Genomic DNA, 18157 nt, shown 5'->3' on the forward strand with positions numbered 1-18157 from the left:
GGGGTTGGGGGGCTAGGGCAGAGATAGCAGGGGGTGGGAAGACTGGGGAGGGATAACATTAGGAGAAGTACCTAATGTAGGTGACCGGGGGATGGAGGCAGCAAACCACCATGGCATGTGTATACCTATGTAACAATCCTGCAAGATCTGCACATGTACTCCAGAACTTAAAGTAAAATTTAAAAAAAATTAATTAATTAAAAAAAAAATAGGTCAGGGCCGGGTACAGTGGCTCACACCTGTAATTCCAGTACTTTGGAAGGCCGAGGTGGGCGTATCACGAGGTCAAGAGATTGAGACCATGCTGGACAACATGGTGAAACTCTGTCTCTACTAAAAATACAAAAATTAGCCAGGTGTGGTGGCATGTGCCTGTAGTACCAGCTACTCAGGAGGCTGAGGTGGAAGAATCACTTGAACTCGGGAGGCAGAGGTTGCAGTGAGCCAAGATTACGCCACTGAGCTCCAGCCTGGCAAAAGAGCAAGACTCCGTCTCAAAAAAGAAAAGAAAAAAAAATAGGTCAGTAAATGCAGAGCCATACAGGGCACATACAGAGAGAGAGAGAGGGAGAGAGAGAGAGGGAGACAGAGAGAGGGAGAGAGAGACAGAGAGAGAGAAAGAGTGAGAGAGAGTGAGAGAGAGAGAGAGAGAGAGAGTGTGTGTGTGTGTGTGTCAGGCTCTCACTCTGTTACTCACACTGGAGTGCAGTGGCACCACAACTCACTGCAACCTCCACCTCCCAGGCTCAAGCCATCCTTCCTCAGACTCCAGAGTAGCTGGGACCACAGGTGCACACCACCATGCTCGGCTAATTTTTTAAATTTATTTATTTTTTGTAGAGATAGGGTTTCACCACATTGCCCAGGCTGGTCTCAAACTCCTGGGCTCAAGCAATCCTCCCACCTCAGCCTCCTAAAGTGCTGGGATTACACGCACAAGACGCCACACCTGATCACATTACAGATTTTTAAAAACTTGACCCTGATACATAGGAGTAGCTATGGAAAGGGTTTAGGCAAAGGACCAAGAGCAAACTGGTAGATCTGTTAAAAATCACTCAATGGTATAAGAATGAATTGAAGGAAGGAAAGAAAAGGTCCAAGATGACTAAGTTAGGAAGCTACTGCAGTAAAAAATAATGGTGGCTTGGATCAGCTGGAGCAGTGGATACAAAAGAAGCAGAGAGTTTTAAGACATTAGATTCAAAAGCGGTAGGGCTTCGTTACTGAGCACACATAACTCCCCGGTTTCTGGCCTGGGCAACTAGGTGGACAGAAGTATGACTTACTGAGATGGGCCTCACTAGGGAAGCAGAGGTGTGATGGGTGGGGAAAGCATATCATTAAGCTTAAGTAAAAGGTCAAAGAGGTAGTTGGTTATGTGACCAGGTCCTTAGAAGAGTCTGCTTAAATATGGGCAGCTCCACCAAGATAGTATTTAAAAGCATAGACATGGATGTGAGTCCTAAGGAAAAAGCAAGGAATTAACAAGAAATTTTATCAATTCCAAGCCCTGAGGAAACAGTAACTTGCAGAGATGAGAGAGGAGTAAACACCAGTGAAGAACAGGAAAAAGCAGTGGGCCAGAAAAGTAGGAGAAAGCCAGGAAAGTGGAGTGCTATGGAAGTGAAAAGGAATATATTTCAACTACGAAATGGTCATCGGTGACAAAGAACACTGAATTAAGGATAATAATGATGCTTAAGTTTCCAGGCCCGCTCGCAGAAGCTCATTTCACATATAGGTGGATTACAGCATTCCACTATCTTACCATAAAGCAGTGCAGTAGTACACTGGTTAACACCTAGGCTCCAAACCCATAATGCCCAGGTTTCAATCCCAGCTCCACTATACTAGCTTTGTAGCTGTAGGTATAAATTACTTCACTTCTCTATGCCTCAGTTTCCTCATCCATAAAAGGAAGCTATAAAGAATGCTTACCTCAGGATTTCTATAATGAAGTTTTATAAATGAGTGTATGCATTTGTGACTTCAAACAGCTAGCACAAATTAGTTGCTCATGAGGTAAATGACAGCTACCATTACTTACAATATGGTTTCCAAGGGAAAAACCTTTCTGAACTCTAACAATGGAAGTTTGTCTGAAATAACCTTTCATTAACTTCAGATTTTTCTTACTCCTTACAAATTGGGATCTACAAGGCCTTTTTCCAAAAACCTTGAGGAAAACTCAGATTTGGAATGTATCAAACAAATATCCACCATATAGAAACTGACCGATTTTAAAAGAGCTAATCGTTACTTGGGTTTTTCAGAAGAGTACTTATCATACTCTATACAACATACTAAAAAAAAAAAAAAAGTATGCATTAGGAATTCTAAAAACTGGTGCCAAAAATTCTTTCAAGTTAGAAGGGCAAAAAACAAATGTAAAACTATTTAAATACAAAATATTTCCATTCTATTACTTTCTGGTGCACATTCAAATACAAACATATCAATTATCACTGTAAAATGGCCTGGCTTTGCTGCTGTAACCAAGATATAAGTATCACGCACAGAACAGGGCAGTGGATCTGCAGGTTCCTGATGACCTTATTTCCCAAGCTAAGCAAAGGTATTTACAACAACCAAAACTGCACCCCAAAAAGTATTTCCAAATTCGTGGTGTTCAGCAAAGGACATGTTCACTTGGTTCCTAAAACTAACTGAAAAAAGCACAAAAATGAAGATTTATACAGCCAGTCCTTATCCATGCACTTTCTAAGTATCTAGCAAGTAGTCTGAGAAATATTCAAAACTCTCTCTACATGTCCTATTTAAGGTAAAATCCTGGAGTTTCCCACTGTTTTTCAACTGTTAATACAGTAAAATTACCTAATAACTAACAGAGCTCTGTATTCAAAAATGTATTGTTTCAAACTCATGAAAAACTGTTTATTATGTACCTTCCAGTCAACTTATGAAAATGATGTATTTCAAGACCAAGAAGGCATAAAGTAGGATGTCAGATCCATGTTGGCAACGACTGAATGTCATTACCATCTGTCAGCTTCTGAATAGGTTACAGGAAACAAGGTGACAGACAGGCTAATTCTTTATGGATAAGTATCCGTATTACATCATCACAACTAGTACTCATTTGCACCTTCAGAAGAAACTGCCACAAAGGGGAACAAAAACATTCAACTGATACATGAATTATGAAAAAAGGATTTTAAAATGTTATAAAAATATAAATAAGCTTCTGAGGTGCAGAATATTTAGACTTACAAGCATATTTCAGATTTGGTATTTTTGATACAACTGAAATCAAAGAGGAATATTTGCACAATTTGAGGAATAAAATGAGGTATAATTCATAAGTGTGTGCAACTCTGTACAGATGGCCTGATCCCAACACAAGATGTTAACAAAGCAGGGTTGGCGGGGGGTGGGTAAAACTGAATTTTCTATGCTGTAATTTAGCTGATTCCTACCCCACCCCGCCCCATTTTTTTAAAAAGCAGGAGACGGCATGGGGGGGTAACATTTAAGATTCAATAACTTCCAGTAAACAAATTAAATCTCCTTTAGATTATGTGTGCCAAATGAATCTACTTACTGTTTTCAAATGTGTTTGGGAAGTCATTCCATGTTACTCTGATAAATAACATTTGGAAAATACAAGTAGATTTTAGTTTCTTGCCTCAGAAGTATCCTACTAAAAGAAGTGACTAGGTGGTATTTCCGTTTCATTTACCTAATAAAATATTTTTCATTTAAAGGATAAAAAATGCGGCACAAATACCTATCATGCTGTTCAATGATGAGAAAGTAATTTTAATTTGTAAATTATCCTAGTCAATGCAAAAAGCTACTTGAAAAAGGATAGTCAAATTACCATCAAAAAGAAATAATGAGTGGAAGTGCCAAACGTCTTTCATAAAACTCCTTAAAATGGCTTACTTGTATGTAATACAAAATAATGGCTATTTCTGAAAGGTTTCAGCATTTAATTACTTAGCTCCAAATTGGTACATCATATTATTTTTGCTAACTCCCAGATCTTTCAAACAAAGGGCCTAAAATTTTCTAAGAAAGCTTATATCCCTATTCTTGAAGCAAATTTTTCTCATTCTTTCACAATCATCCCAATGGACAATCTAAGACAAAGACCAGCTACTCTTCACACTTATTTCCTCAATCATGAACGTAGAACTTTCATCAAAACAAAGAAGATAACCTGGAACACAGTAATGTATAAAGTTAAAAAAAAAAAGTTCACTTCTGTCGTGAAAAATAATGAAGAAATCTAATGAGATCATAAAGCCACGAAGCTTCCTGTTGGTAGCTGAGGATGAAGTCATTAGCAACCCAGGATTCCCTGGTCCATGTAATCAGAAGCTGCACCTACCAGATTCTGTATTGTTCGGGAGAGGTGGCTTTAAAACAACCCGCTTACCAAACCTCCAAACAAGACCACGCCTTCCAGTTATCATTCAAATGGGACCGTTTCACCGTGTGGCACCACTACACATTTCCCGCGAGCTTAAATATCAAGCAGCAGTCAACATTTTAGATTCCCTTGGTCATGCTGCAGGAAAGATGAACTCTTGAACCCCGCGCTACCTAATGCACCCGGGCTTTAGAGGCCGAGATGGGGGAACATGCTTTGGTTCTCCAACCTTTATGGCCTTCACTACCCTCACCCCTACCCCCACCCCATTTCTTCCCAACTCTCCGTCACCCCGAGGAACAGAAGGCAAAGAGAGATTCCTTACTTCCTGCTGTTGTTAAGAGGGGAGGAAACCCAAGAACAACTTTGAACGCGTGGAAGAGAAATCGCCTAAATCTTGGCCACCAGCGCAAACATATGTCACCTGGTCCTGGAGCCGGCGTTCGCGCCCTGCCGAGCCCCCTCTCCCGCCCCGCTCCCCCGGGATTCTCCCGTAGCCCAGCGCTCCCGGGTCCCCCGGTGTCTCTGGAACTTGGCTCCGCGACTCTTCCTCTCCCGCCTCCTCAACCCTCACACGCCGCAGCCCCCAACACCGCATTGTTGACCACTCAGGTTCTAATACAATGGATCGCCACTGCCCCAAACTCTCCGGCGTCCCCTTCGGACCCCCGGCGCCAGTTCTGGGTCTTCCTGATCCCGAGTTCAGCCACGAGCCCAAACTTCACCATGTGAGAGCCCAGGACCTGAGAGGTGACGGAGCCCCACGACTCCCGCCCAGCTCTGCCTTCACCCGCCGTCCCCAGGCGCGAATCCTGCACCGGGCGCCCCCACCCACCCACGACCACCCCGTAGGAGTCATCAGTCGCCTCCCCTGAGCTGGGCGAGAGCAAACGGAGGGCTCCCCGCCCGGCCCAGACCCCTGGGCGGCGCTGCACCGGAGCAAAGGCCCCAAACGCATCCTCGGCCTTTCCTGGTCCACTGCGACCCCGCCGCCCACCCTCCCTACCTGGCCTTGAGGCTGGGGCTGCTGCCGCTGCTGCAGCTGCTGCTGGCGGCGGCGGCTCGGGGTTCGTAGGCCCAGGCTGGGGCAGGGGGCTGCGCTGCGGCGCTGGCGGGGGTGGGGGCGGCGGGGGGCGCGGGCGGCGGCGGCGGCTCGGTGAAGCCCGAGGTCGAGTAGTTCCTGTCCATCGTGGGGGTGGCGTAGGGAGGGCGGGTAGCAGCGGGGGCTCCTCCAGGGCTCGGTGTGAGGGGGGCGGGCAGGGAGAGGGGGCGGGGGAGGAAGAGGAGGCGGCGGCGGCGGCGGAGGGAGCTGCCCCCTCACATGGCCCCAGCGGGCAGGCGGGAGAAGGGCGCGTTGGCTAATCTGGGCCACAGAGACCCGGGCCGCGGCGGGCAGCGAGGCCCGACCTGGGCGTCAGGGAAGCGGAGGCACCCGCGGCCGGGACTCGCGGCGGCGGCGGCGGCGGCGGCGGCGGCCGCGGCGCCCCATGTTGGTGGATTTCCCAGGATGCACCTCCCGCCCCCCTCCGCCCCGCGGCCTCGCCCCGCCTCCCCTCAGAGCCCCGCGCTTGCGGCTCGCGGGGAGGGTCGGCGGACGGCCGTGAGGCCTCAGCAGCCGTCGGACGCTTCGCTAGGGACAGCCGGGGCCGACTCTAGGGACCCCGAGGGGCTCCAGTCAGCCGGAGCTGGCGAACCGCTGACTTCCCGCCCTCCGCAGCCCCGAAGGGAGCTGTCCGCACTTGCCGCGCCCCGCGTGGGAAGAGACCGCGCCTGGTGCTCGCCCCTCGCGGGGGAGGGGAAGTGAAGCGGAACCCAGCGTAGGGCGCTGCGCTGGGGGAGCCTGTTCAGCGCGTTGCTTGGAGTTCGCTATTTGACCCTTCGGGTTATTTTGAGGCACTCCAATACTGAGTTCCCTGATCACGATTTCTTTCTCTGCGCCCCAATCCAAAAATAGCTGAGCGGACTCTTTCGCAGTTCCGCTTACTCCCTTCCTTCCCAAAGCTTGCTGGGGTAGCGGACCCTTTTCCTGCTGTTAGGGGATATTTATATTCAAAGAGATTCAAGTTCATACGTATTATTTTACAATCCTCGCTGAAAGAGCCTTTCCCAGGGGCTCTTATTAACTGTCCCCACCCCCACCTTGGGGATTTTTCTCACTCTGGATTTCAGAATCTTCTATTCCAAGATAGATAACCGCCTCATCATTGATTAATCCAACTACCATCTGGATGACTTTAATTACAATAAATTTAAAGTCACTATGAACTCTTATGTTGAAGGTTTTTGTTTTGAGACTTCGAACTTCAGCAGGACTCTCTCCCAAACATTTCCTATCTGATCTCCAAGCTGTTTGGTGTGCGGTAATTTAATGACTGTTTGCGGTTCTTCTGTTGCATAGCAGAGTTGTGTTTCTTGTAATAAAGAGTGAAAATAGGGAATTGTACAAATCATCGTTTGGCCCTTAAGCCATAAGTTTAAAGGTTAAAATAACAGTAAAGTTGCTATTTAATGACCACCTTTTTTAAAAAATCAATATTGGTTTAACACCTATTAGGTGCTTAGCACAAAAATCTATCCCTCAAGATAAGCCTAACATAAAGGTTTAAGCAAATCAGACAGGCGTAGTGAAAGACCTAATAAACTTGATACACTATCTCTGATGACCACTGAAAAAGTTTAAACTTTGGTAATACCTGGTGTTGGATCTGCTATTCCTTCCGAGATTAATTTTGTTCTGGGACATCTGTTTTCCTCTTGGCGCCTACATCCTTTTGTCCCTATTCATTCCCTTTTGCAAGTCTTTCTGCACCTGTGATGCTTGGAGCCTGGTCCCCGGGTGGGGAGGCAAGGAAGTGAGTAGTCGCTATTTACAAATGAATTCAAACGTGTAGGCACAGGCAATCTTGCCAATTTTATGTTAATTACAAAATCCATTTACTGAGGATATCTTTGAAAAGTGGTTTTTCCTGGAGAAGGAATTTGCCAACTAATCTGAGATCCTGCAGAGAAGTAATATAAGTCTTCATTACATTTATTTTTCTTCCTGCAAACTGGAAATGTGGAATCTAAATTAAAAAGTTTTCACAGCTAGCTATTATAAGTAATTTTGTGAGCGCTAAAGTTTGGTGTCTATGAAAAGTATAGGAAATGGAGTGGCATGCTATAAATGTTTTATGGCACTTAGTTTGAGATACCCACAACTGGCACTCAGAGTGAATTACGCAAGCAATACTAAACAAGTGGCAATAAAACCTTTATAGTCCCTCACACCATTATGTAGTTTGTTTATGTCACATAAATCGGAGATATTAAGGGAAAATTCTAGTGAGTATTTTTAGTAATATTACTCTGTCACCATATGTTCCTTTGCCTTTTTTTTTTTTTTTTTTTTTTTGAGACAGAGTCTCACTGTCATCAGGCATCAGGCTGGAGTGCAGTGGCTCGATCTCGGCTCACTGCAACCTCCACCTCCCGGGTTCAAGCAATTCTTCTGCCTCAGCCTCCCGAGTAGCTGGGACTACAGGTGTGTGCCACCACGCCCAGCTAATTTTTTTGTGTTTTTAGTAGAGACGGGGTTTCACCATGTTGGCCCGGATGGTCTTGATCCCTTGACCTCGTGATCCGCCTGCCTCGGCCTCCCAAAGTGCTGGGATTACAGGCGTGAGCCACGGCGCCCGGCAGCTCCTTTGCCATTTAAATGAAATTTCCTTAGTTCAACCTAAATCAGTACAATTGTATTTATCTCCAAATGTTACAGGTCTACAAATAACAGCATTACATTGTTTATTAATACTATTTTTAATTGACAAATCATAATTGCATACATTTATAGGGTACAATGTGATGCTTTGATATATGTAAATAAATCTTTTAAAAATTTTGTACAATTGATGATACTATCTGAAGAATGTCTTCTTCCCTATTGAAAATATACTTCCAGCTCTGTAAACGTTTCAGGGTCTCTCAAATGATTCTCAACCAAGCTGCTTCAAGTCTGATCTAGGTAGTGTCAACCTTAAGAATGAGCATTGTTCGTCTCATTTTGTTTTGTTTTGTTTTGTTTTTTTGAGACAGAGTCTCACTCTGTTGACCAGGCTTGAGTGCATTGGTGTAATCTTAGCTCACTGCAACCTCCGCCTCCCGAGTTCAAGCAATTCTCCTGCCTCAGTTACAGGTGTGAGCCACTGAACCAGGCCTTGTTCTCGTTTTAAATAAAAATGTCCATTTTCAGCCAGGCGCGGTTGCTCATGCCTGTAATCCCAGCACTTTGGGAGGCCGAGGTGGGTGGATCACCTGAGGTCAGGAGTTCAAGACCAGCCTGGCCATCATGGTGAAACCCCATCTTAAAAAAAAAAAAAAAAAAAAAGTGTCCATTTTCTTCTTTTCCTGTGGAACTGCTACTCATCCTTCAAGATCCAAATAAAATATCACATCTACCATGACATTATCCCAACTACCTTCGGCAAAATCAATTGCTTCCTTTTCAATTGCCCCCTGGTACTTTATTCCAATTCTATTATATTTAACACTGTCCTATTGCATTACAGTTAGTTGTGTGTCTGCCTCTTTCCCTCATAAATCATGGGTTCCATAAAGGCAGGGGTTGTATTAAATTTACCCTTGTATTTGCAGCATTTAGTGTTATTCTTGGCACTATATTGGGCTCTAAATACATATTTATTGAATGAATAAATACACATGCTACTTTAAAAATGCCCATTCAGAAGTTTCATTTAGTCATTTACATATTCATTTTCTTTCCCCACCAAAAAAAAAAAAAAAAAACCACTATTTCTATCTCAATTCTAAAATCACGGCAAGATTTGAAAATTGATAAAATCAACAGCACTTTGGTTTTAAGATGAATGGAAGTAAATTCTTCACTTAAGAAGAAATCTTCCAGCACTTTGAGAGACTGAGGTGGGAGGATTTCTTGAGGCCAGGAGTTCTAGACCATCCTTGGACACCATAGTGAGACCCTGTCTCAAACAAAAAAACTCTTTCCTTCTTCCTCACCTCCATCTCCCACTTCCTTCTGAGTCTATTGTCTAGAGCTAGCCACGCCTTAGAATATGCCCATGAACAATCTCCCTACATTTCCTACCCTACTCCCATCCCATTAGAAAATCAATAAGTATTTTCGCAGGGCGCTGTGACTCATGCCTGTAATCCCAGCACTTTGGGAGGCCAAGGCAGGTGGATCACCTGAGGTCAGGAGTTTGAGACTAGCCTGACCAACATGGTGAAACCCCATCTCTACTAAAAATACAAAAAATTGCCGGGCGCGGTGGCTCAAGCCTGTAATCCCAGCACTTTGGGAGGCCGAGGCGGGTGGATCACGAGGTCAAGAGATCGAGACCATCCTGGTCAACATGGTGAAACCCCGTCTCTACTAAAACTACAAAACATTAGCTGGGCATGGTGGCACGTGCCTGTAATCCCAGCTACTCAGGAGGCTGAGGCAGGAGAATTGCCTGAACCCAGGAGGCGGAGGTTGCGGTGAGCCAAGATCGCGCCATTGCACTCCAGCCTGGGTAACAAGAGCGAAACTCCGTCTCAAAAAAAAAAAAAAATACAAAAAATTTAGCTGGGTGTGGTGGCATGCGCCTGTATTCCCACCTACTCAGGAGGCTGAGGCAGGAAAATCGCTTGAACCTAAACACCAAGAGGCAGAGATTGCAGTGAGCCATTGCACTCTGCATTCCAGCCTGTGCAACAAGAGCAAAACTCTGTCTCAAAAAAGAAAAAAAGGAAATCAATAAGTATTTCAACTGGTAGGAAGATTGGAGTACTATTGAGTACATAGTTCATTACCTTCCTTTTGTAGTTGAGGAAACTGAGGCCTGGCATTTAGTGACTTGCTTTAAGGTGATGGAGGGAATCAGTTGGGGGAGAGCCAGGAAACCCTGTCTCCACTGCTTGTTGAGAAATGCAATTTGGAGTTGCCTAACTAGAAATGTAGTCAGTCAGTCCACACATTCCTATGTTACAAATAGACCAACCATCAAGTAGAAAGATCCAAGAAGGTCAAGTTTGCAGTTTCACTGAGAATACAAGGAGTATGTGTGTGAGAAGTGAGTTGAACAGGGGAAGATGGTGTGGTTTTGAAATTTTCCCTTTACTTCTAGCATTGAGGGAAGCTATAAGCCCTATCCGTCAGGACGGCCCTGGTTTCCATCTCTTAGGTCAACATCAGAAACGAAGTAAAAATTAGCCTGGCATGGTGGTGTACCTGTAGTCCTAGCCACAGGTTAGGCTGAGGCGGGAGGGAGGATCACTTGGACCCAGGATTTCGAGGTTATGGTAAGGAATGATCATGCCACTACGCTCCAGCTTAGGCAACAGAATGAGACTCTGTCTCTAAAGAAAAATTAAAATTAAAAAATTTGAGAAGAAACAAAGTCCCACTATCATTTTCTCTGCCTCTGAGGTTTGACCCTATCAATTATCTTTGACTCTTCTCTTTGTTGTCTGCCATACCCCTCCAGGGAAACAACAATAGAATCAGGAAAGCTGCTGTTTAACCCTACTTCTCTGGAAGCGGCAGCCTCACTAGGGGGTGTCCCTGAAAGAGCTTCAGAAAACATACTTGATCATCAATTTTGTATGGAGGGGTAGTTTTCTGAGCTATGGATATAGAGGGACTTTGGGGTCCCTAAGCAAGGTTGAATGATTAGAAACCAAGAGGTCTGGGAAAGGAGTACTATTTAAGTATGACCTGGAAAGACAGGGCTGTGGCCTTATCATGAAGTCTTTCACTGAGAGGGTATTTTATCTTCCTGAATAGATTACAGGAGATTTAAATCTATTCTGTAGATGAGAGTGATTCTCATAAGAATAACCAATGCAAATTGACGTGTGCTAAGGGCTTTATGTGGAATTGTCACAATCCTCATAAGATCCTTAAGATGTGGGTATTGATTATTATTAATCTTGTTTTACAGGAAATTGAAGCTTAGTGACATTAAGTAACTTTCCCAACGTTGTACAAGCTAATATAAGACAATGATGTAGGCAGGGCCTGGTGGATCACGCTTGTAGTCCCAGCACTTTGGGAGGCCCAGGCAGGTGGATTGATTGAGCCCATGAGTTTGAGACCAGCCAAGGCAAAATCCTGTCTCTACAAAAATCCTGTCTCTACAAAAACTACACAAAATAGCCAGGTGTGGTGGCGCCTGCGTGTAGTATCAGCTGCTCGGGAGGCTGCGGCAGAAGGATTACCTGAGCCAGGAAGGCAGAGGGTACAATGAACTGTGATCTTGCCATTGCACTCCAGCCTCAGCAAGAGTGAGACTGTCTCAAAAAAAGAAAAAGACAGTGATGCAGGTGGAGCTTCAAATCAGCTGTTTGACTCCAAACCAAATAAGCTTGGTTAAGGAGCCAGATTTTTTCCTCTAAAGAGTTACTACATTTTACTTTGTAATCAATAAGTATTTTGTGGATACTTGGATACTGTGTAAATTCCTGAGGCCAGCGCAGCCTCACTTTGGGAGGCCGAGGCGGGCAGATCACCTGAGGTCAGGAGTTCAAGACCAGCCTGGCCAACATGGGAAAACCCCATCTCTACTAAAAATACAAAAATTAGCCAGGCATGGTGGTGGGCACCTGTAATCCCAGCTACTCAGGAGGCTGGAACAGAAGAATTGCTTGAACCCAGGAGGCAGAGGTTGCAGTGAGCCATGACTGCACCATTGCACTCGAGCCTGGGCAGTAAGAGTGAGCCGCTGTCTCAAAAAAACAAAAAAAAAATTCCTAAGGCATCATTCTTTCACCTTTGGTTTTAGTATATGTATTAGTGAAACAGGAATGTTCACTGACCCAACTCGCAGGATGGGTGGGCAACAGGGGTGTGGCTTGCCTATTTGGTTGCCACCACTGCTGAAACCCCTCATGGGCGGGAGAGCATGCAGACAGGCAGGTGCAGGAGTCCAAGTGGGTGTGTGTTACTGTGTGCCCTTTTAGCCTTGCCATCTGCAGACAGCTTGAGTGTTAGCCGGCTCAATGGACCCTCTGCCTTTCTGCAAGAGCAAAGAGCCAGTGTGACAACTTTCTGTATTCTGAGCTCTTGTTCAGCATCCCAGAAGAATCAGGTCACACACAGGCTTAAAGGATGAATGCAGGGTTTTTACTGAGTGGCGGAGGTGGCTGTCAATAGAATGGATGGGAAGCTGGAAGGGAGGATGGAGTGGGAAGATGATTTTCCTCTAGAGTTTGGCTGTCCAGCAGCCGAACTCCTCTCCAACTGCTCTCAGCTGAACTCCTCTTGGCATTTAGATGTTCTTCCTCTTCTCTCTTTCTCTGCTGTGCTGTGCCACCGTTCATCTGCTTGTCTCCTCGTCTCCTCATCTGCTTGTCTGCTCCTCTGCTTCTGGAGCCTGGGGTTCCAGGTTTATGTGGATAAAAGTTAGGGGATATGGTGGGCCAAAAGGCAATGTTTTGGGGGTGAAAACAGGAATGCCTGTCTCTATTTAGGGCCATGGGTCTCCAGGCTTGAGGGTGGGACCTTTGCCAGGGAACCACCCTCTTCTATCCAGTATTTCTCTGTCTCCTGTTCATATAATTAGTTTCTTATGGCTGCTGCAGCAAGTGACCCCAAACTAGGTGACAATAGAAATTCATTGTGTCACAGTTCTGAAGCATAGAAGTCTGAAATCAAGGATTGGTAGGGCCATGCTCCCTCTAGAGGCTCTGCTATACACATACAGAGGACCAACTGTAGTGATTTTTCTAACTTCATCATTCCTTCTACAATCATTAGTTATCATTCTTCAAGAAGGATTGTTCCTTATCCCTGTTAAAAGAAAAGCCTCAGACAAAATTAAATTTAATAGAGTTTTAATTGAGCAAAAATGACTCCAGTTGGGCAGCCCTTGGGCCGGAATAGGTTCAGAGAGGCTCTAGCATACCTGTGTCGTGGAAGATTTACAGACAGAAAAAGGAACGTGATATACAGAAAATGGAAGTGGGTATGGATATCATTTGGCTCTGTGTCCCCATGCAAATCTCATGTTGCATTGTAATTCCCAGCTTTGGGGGAGGAACCTAGTGGTAAGTGATTGGATCATGGGGGTGGATTTACCCTTTGTTCTCGTGATAGTGAGTGAGTTTTGACGAGATCTGGTTGTTTGAAAATGTGTAGCACTTCACCCTTTGCACTCTCTCTCATGCTGCCATGTAAAGAATTACTTGCTTTCCCTTTGCCTTCTCCCACGATTGTTAAGTTTCCTAAGGCCTCTCTAGCTATCCCTCCCATACAACCTGCAGAACTGAGTCAATTAAACTTTTTTATAAATTACCCATTCTCAGGTAGTTCTTTATAGCAGTGTGAGAACGGGACTAATACAGGTATACAAACTGCTGATTGGTTACAGCTCAGTGTTTGCCTTATTTGAGCATGGTTTGAACAGTTGGCCACCCTTGATTGGCTAAAATTCAGTGATTGACACAAGAACAGGTACAGTCTATTTACATATCCAGTTAAGTTATAGTTCACCATGTACAGAGAAACTTTTAAGCTGACCTTAAAATATGTGAGGAGGCAGCTTTAGGCTAAACTTAATTTAACATTCCTTGTTTATATCAATTGTACTCATGGATTTTTACTTTATTCAGCAGATTTGTAAAGGATTAACTCAGCAGGTGTGGGTTGTTCAAACCCTGTATATTGCAAAGAAAGGTTTGGCCCTTGCCTAGTTTCAAGGCTCTTAATAAAGAGTATCTTTGTTTGGTTAAGACCTTGGGCCACACCAGACCATTCATGCTAACAATGTGATTTATAGTGGGCTCTTTGGGTCACATAATATCAGCTTGTCCTCCAGAGAGGGTGGAGAATTCAGGTCAGCCACAGGAGCAATTACTATGACTATGTGACTGATCCCCAATAAAAACCTTGGACACCAAGGCTTAGGTGAGCTTCTGATAGACATACTTCACATGTGTTGTCACACAGTATTAATGTTCATATAGCTCCACTGAAAGAGAACACTGGAAGCCTGCATCTGATCTCTCTTGGATGCTGCACTATGCGCCTTTTTCTATGGTTGATTTTAATTTGCATCCTTTTACCGTAATGAATCATAACTACAAGTATAACAATGTTTCTGAGTTTTTTGAGTTCTTGTAGCAAATCACAGAAATTGAGGGTGGTCTTTGGGGTCCCCAATCATAGGATTATAATCCATTACCATATTTGTTTATTTTGATGTTCAAATAGTCTCAGATTTTGACCATCATCCAGGCATATGGGAGCCATGAGAACATTTTAAGCAGGAGTGTAATTTGATCAAAGCTATGGAAAACATTCTCTTGCCCTTCCTAATGTCCTACTCTAGTCTACATCTTCAGCCTGGATGGAACTGGTATGCCAATGAAAGAACTGCATACCCTTCATAGATTTATACACACATACAACACACATACACACCAAGAAAAGAAAAACATTTCTTTTTTAATTTTTTGGAGATGGAGTGTCACTCTGTCACCCAGGCTGGAGCGCAGTGGTGTGATCTCGGCTCACTGCAACCTCTGCTTCCTGGGTTCAAGCAATTCTCCTGCCTCAGCCTCCTGAGTAGCTGGGACCACAGGCGCATGCCACCATGCCCGGCTAATAGAAAAACATTTCATTACCTAGGACAGTCTCATTGTATACCTGTTGTCTCAGTTGTTTGTAAACACAGCTTGAGGCAAATATTTTTCAGAGGGTTTACCTCCAGAGGAATAAGCCCCAAACTAAGGGTGGTAGAGCATGTATTCTCAAGCCTCAGCTTTTCTTTGCTACAGCCTGGCCTAAGGTACCAAAGCACACTCTGCCCTCTGCACAGCTGGTTTATGTCTTCCCCCTATCCTTAGTAACTACTCTGTTCCCTTTATCACAAAGCCCCAGATATAGTGGTGATAAAGGCAGCTTGTTGGGAGAGATCTAGACTTCACTTAATTATCATGCATGTTAATTTTTTTTTTTCTTTTTTGGCCAGGCTGGTTCAGTGGCATGAGCTTGGCTCATTGCAATCTCCACCTCCCGGGTTCAAGCAGTTTTCATGCCTCAGCCTCCCAAGTAGCTGGGATTACAGGCATGCACTACCACACCTGGCTAATTTTTGTATTTTTAGTAGAGACGAGGTTTCACCATGTTGGCCAGGCTGCATGGTAATTTTAGTATATGTATACTAACTGATATAGCTTGGCTCTATGTCCCCACCCAAATCTCATGTGGAATTTTATTTCCCATATGTCAGGGGAGGGACCTGGTGGGAGATGATTGGATCCTGGGGGTAGATTTCTCCCGTGCTCTTCTCATGATAGTGAGTTCTCACGAGATCCAATGGTTTGAAAGTGTCGCTCTTCCCCTCTTGCTCTCTCTCTCTCCTACTGCCATGTAAGACATGCCTTGCTTCCCCTTCCCCCTCTTCCACGATTGTAACTTTCCTGAAGCCTCACCGGCCATGTAGAACTGTGAGTCAATTAAACCTCTTTTCTTTATAAATTACTCACTCTCAGGTAGTCCTTTATAATAGTGTGAAACATACTAATTAACTAAACATGTCATTACTCTATATCAGGTTAAATTTTGTCACAGGGATTTTTCTGTTCCTTAAGATCCAGAAAAATAGGCTTAAGCTCTTGTGGAAGTCCAAAGCCCTCTCCCAAATATCTACAAATTCTGGAGAGGAGAGGCTTACAGTCTCTTGTTCAATATGTCTTCAACTTTCTGCTTCCATGAGTGCTTTCTCTGTTCTGAATTTCAAAAATTGAAATTCAGTGTCTTCATAGAGTTCACCCTCCACCAAAATACACTCACATAGAACATTTATGAAAGTAACAAAATAAACACTGGACTATTCATTATACCTGTTTAATTTTATTATACCATCAGTCAATTTATGTATACTCATTTTGCTCCAGCTCATGGAATATGGTTGCTTGCTCATAACTTTAAAAACTTAGAGGAGCTTTGCTCATGGCATGTGGTAACAGATCCTTCAAATGCCCACATCACATCCCCTGGCTCAATTCTGAGACAGTTCTAAACCTACTTCACACTCACAGCATGTTTCCTCAAGGCCCTGCCAGGTGTCTTTCTACATTCTTCTTCTTTTTTTTTTTAATTTTTTCCTTTTTGAGATAGTGTATCACTCTGTTGTCCACGGTAGAGTGCAGCAGCTCAATCAAAGCTCACTGCTCACGCATATAATCCCAGCACTTTGGAAGGCTGAGGCAGGCGGATCACAAGGTCAGGAAATTGAGACCAACCTGGCCAACATGGTGAAAACTTGTTTCTAATAAAAATACAAAAAGTTAGCTGGGCATGGTGTCACATACCTGTATAGTCCCAGGTACTTGGGAGGCTGAGGCAGCGGAATAGTTTGAACCTGGAAGGTGGAGATTGCAGTGAGCCAAGATGGCGCCACTGGACTCCAGCCTGACGACAGTGCAAGACTCTGTCTCAAAAAAAAAAAAAAAAAGCTTACTGTAGCCTTGCCCTCCTGGGCTTGAGGGATCCTCCTGCCTCAGCCTCCCAAGTAGCTGGGACTAAAGGCACATGCTGTCATGTCTGGCTAATTTTTTTTTTTTTTCATCAAAACAGGGATCTCCCTATGTTGTCCAGGCTGCTCGCCAACTCCTGTGCTCAAGAGATCCTCCTGCGTTAGCTTCCTAAAGTGCTGGGATTACAAGCATGAGCCATGATGTCCAGCCTTTTTTTTTTCTTTTAAGAGACAAGGTTGCACTTTGTCCCCCAGGCTGGAGTGCAGTGACCATAGCTCACTGCATCCTTGAACTCCTGGGCTTAAGTGATCCTCTTGTCTCAGCATCTGGAGTAGCTGGGACTACAAGTGTGTACCACCATACCTGGCTAATTTGTTTTAATATTATTATTTTTGGTAGAGACAGGGTCTCGTTTAGTTGCCCAGGCTAGTCAGGAACTCCTGGCCTTAAGTGATTTGCTATCCTCAGCTTCCCAAAGTGCTGAGATTACAGGCCTGAGCCACTGTACCTGGCTTTTATTTATTTATTTATTTTATTTTTACTTTTATATTTATTTATTTTTTTTGAGATGGAGTCTCACTCTGTCACCAGGCTGGAGTGCAGCGGTGCAATGTCAGCTCACTGCAACCTCTGCCTCCCAGGTTCCAGCAATTCCCCTGCTTCAGCCTCCCAAGTAGCTGAGACTACAGGTGTGTGCCACCACGCCTGACTAATTTTTTGTATTTTAGCAGAGACACAGTTTCATCATGTTGGCCAAGATGGTCTTGATCTCCTGACCTCGTGATCCACCTGCCTTGGCCCCCAAAGTGCTAAGATTACAGGAGTGAGCCACCACGCCCAGCCTATTTATTTTTTGAGACGGAGTCTCACTCTGTTACCCAGGCTGGTGTGCAGTAGCACAATCTCGGCTCACTGCAACGTCTGCCTCCCAGGTTCAAGCGATTCTCCTGCCTCAGCCTCCTGAGTACTTGAGACTACAGGCGTGTGCCACTATGCCCGGCTAATTTTTGTCTTTTTTAGTAGAACAGGGTTTCACCATATTGGACAGGCTGAGTTTGCACCATGTGAATGCTGCGAAGATTTAGAGCTTGTGCCCTCTGGAGCAGTACACATTGTACCTGGCCACACTGGAGCAGGACTGGGGTGGCCAAGAAGTGCTATGTTGGAATGCAGGGAGCAAATGATACTTGCTGGTGTTTCTCTGGAAAGCTCACCCTCAATACCCTGCTCTCGCCAGTGAGGGGAGGGGCAGCCTCATGCTCCCATTGTCTTGAT

The 18157-nt window shown here is 44.7% G+C and overlaps 1 protein-coding gene across 3 annotated transcripts in view; it reads right to left on the minus strand.

Moving 5' to 3' along the window:
- Positions 1-5602, minus strand: part of QSER1 (glutamine and serine rich 1) — an 89843-nt gene extending 84241 nt beyond the window's left edge. For 2 of the 3 annotated variants that reach the window (XM_032283645.1, XM_032283643.1), the window contains exon 1: positions 5406-5602. In XM_032283645.1, the coding sequence (XP_032139536.1) occupies positions 5406-5587 (182 nt within the window). In that variant the 5' untranslated portion in view covers positions 5588-5602. The remainder of the gene's footprint in view (positions 1-5405) is intronic. The other variant, XM_032283644.1, reaches the window with a different exon arrangement.
- Between the last annotated feature and the right edge of the window lie 12555 nt (positions 5603-18157).

The sequence above is a fragment of the Sapajus apella genome, unplaced genomic scaffold (genome assembly GCF_009761245.1).
Source record: "Sapajus apella isolate SASKATOON/1434 unplaced genomic scaffold, GSC_monkey_1.0 scaffold14, whole genome shotgun sequence".
Taxonomy (NCBI): Eukaryota; Metazoa; Chordata; class Mammalia; order Primates; family Cebidae; genus Sapajus; species Sapajus apella.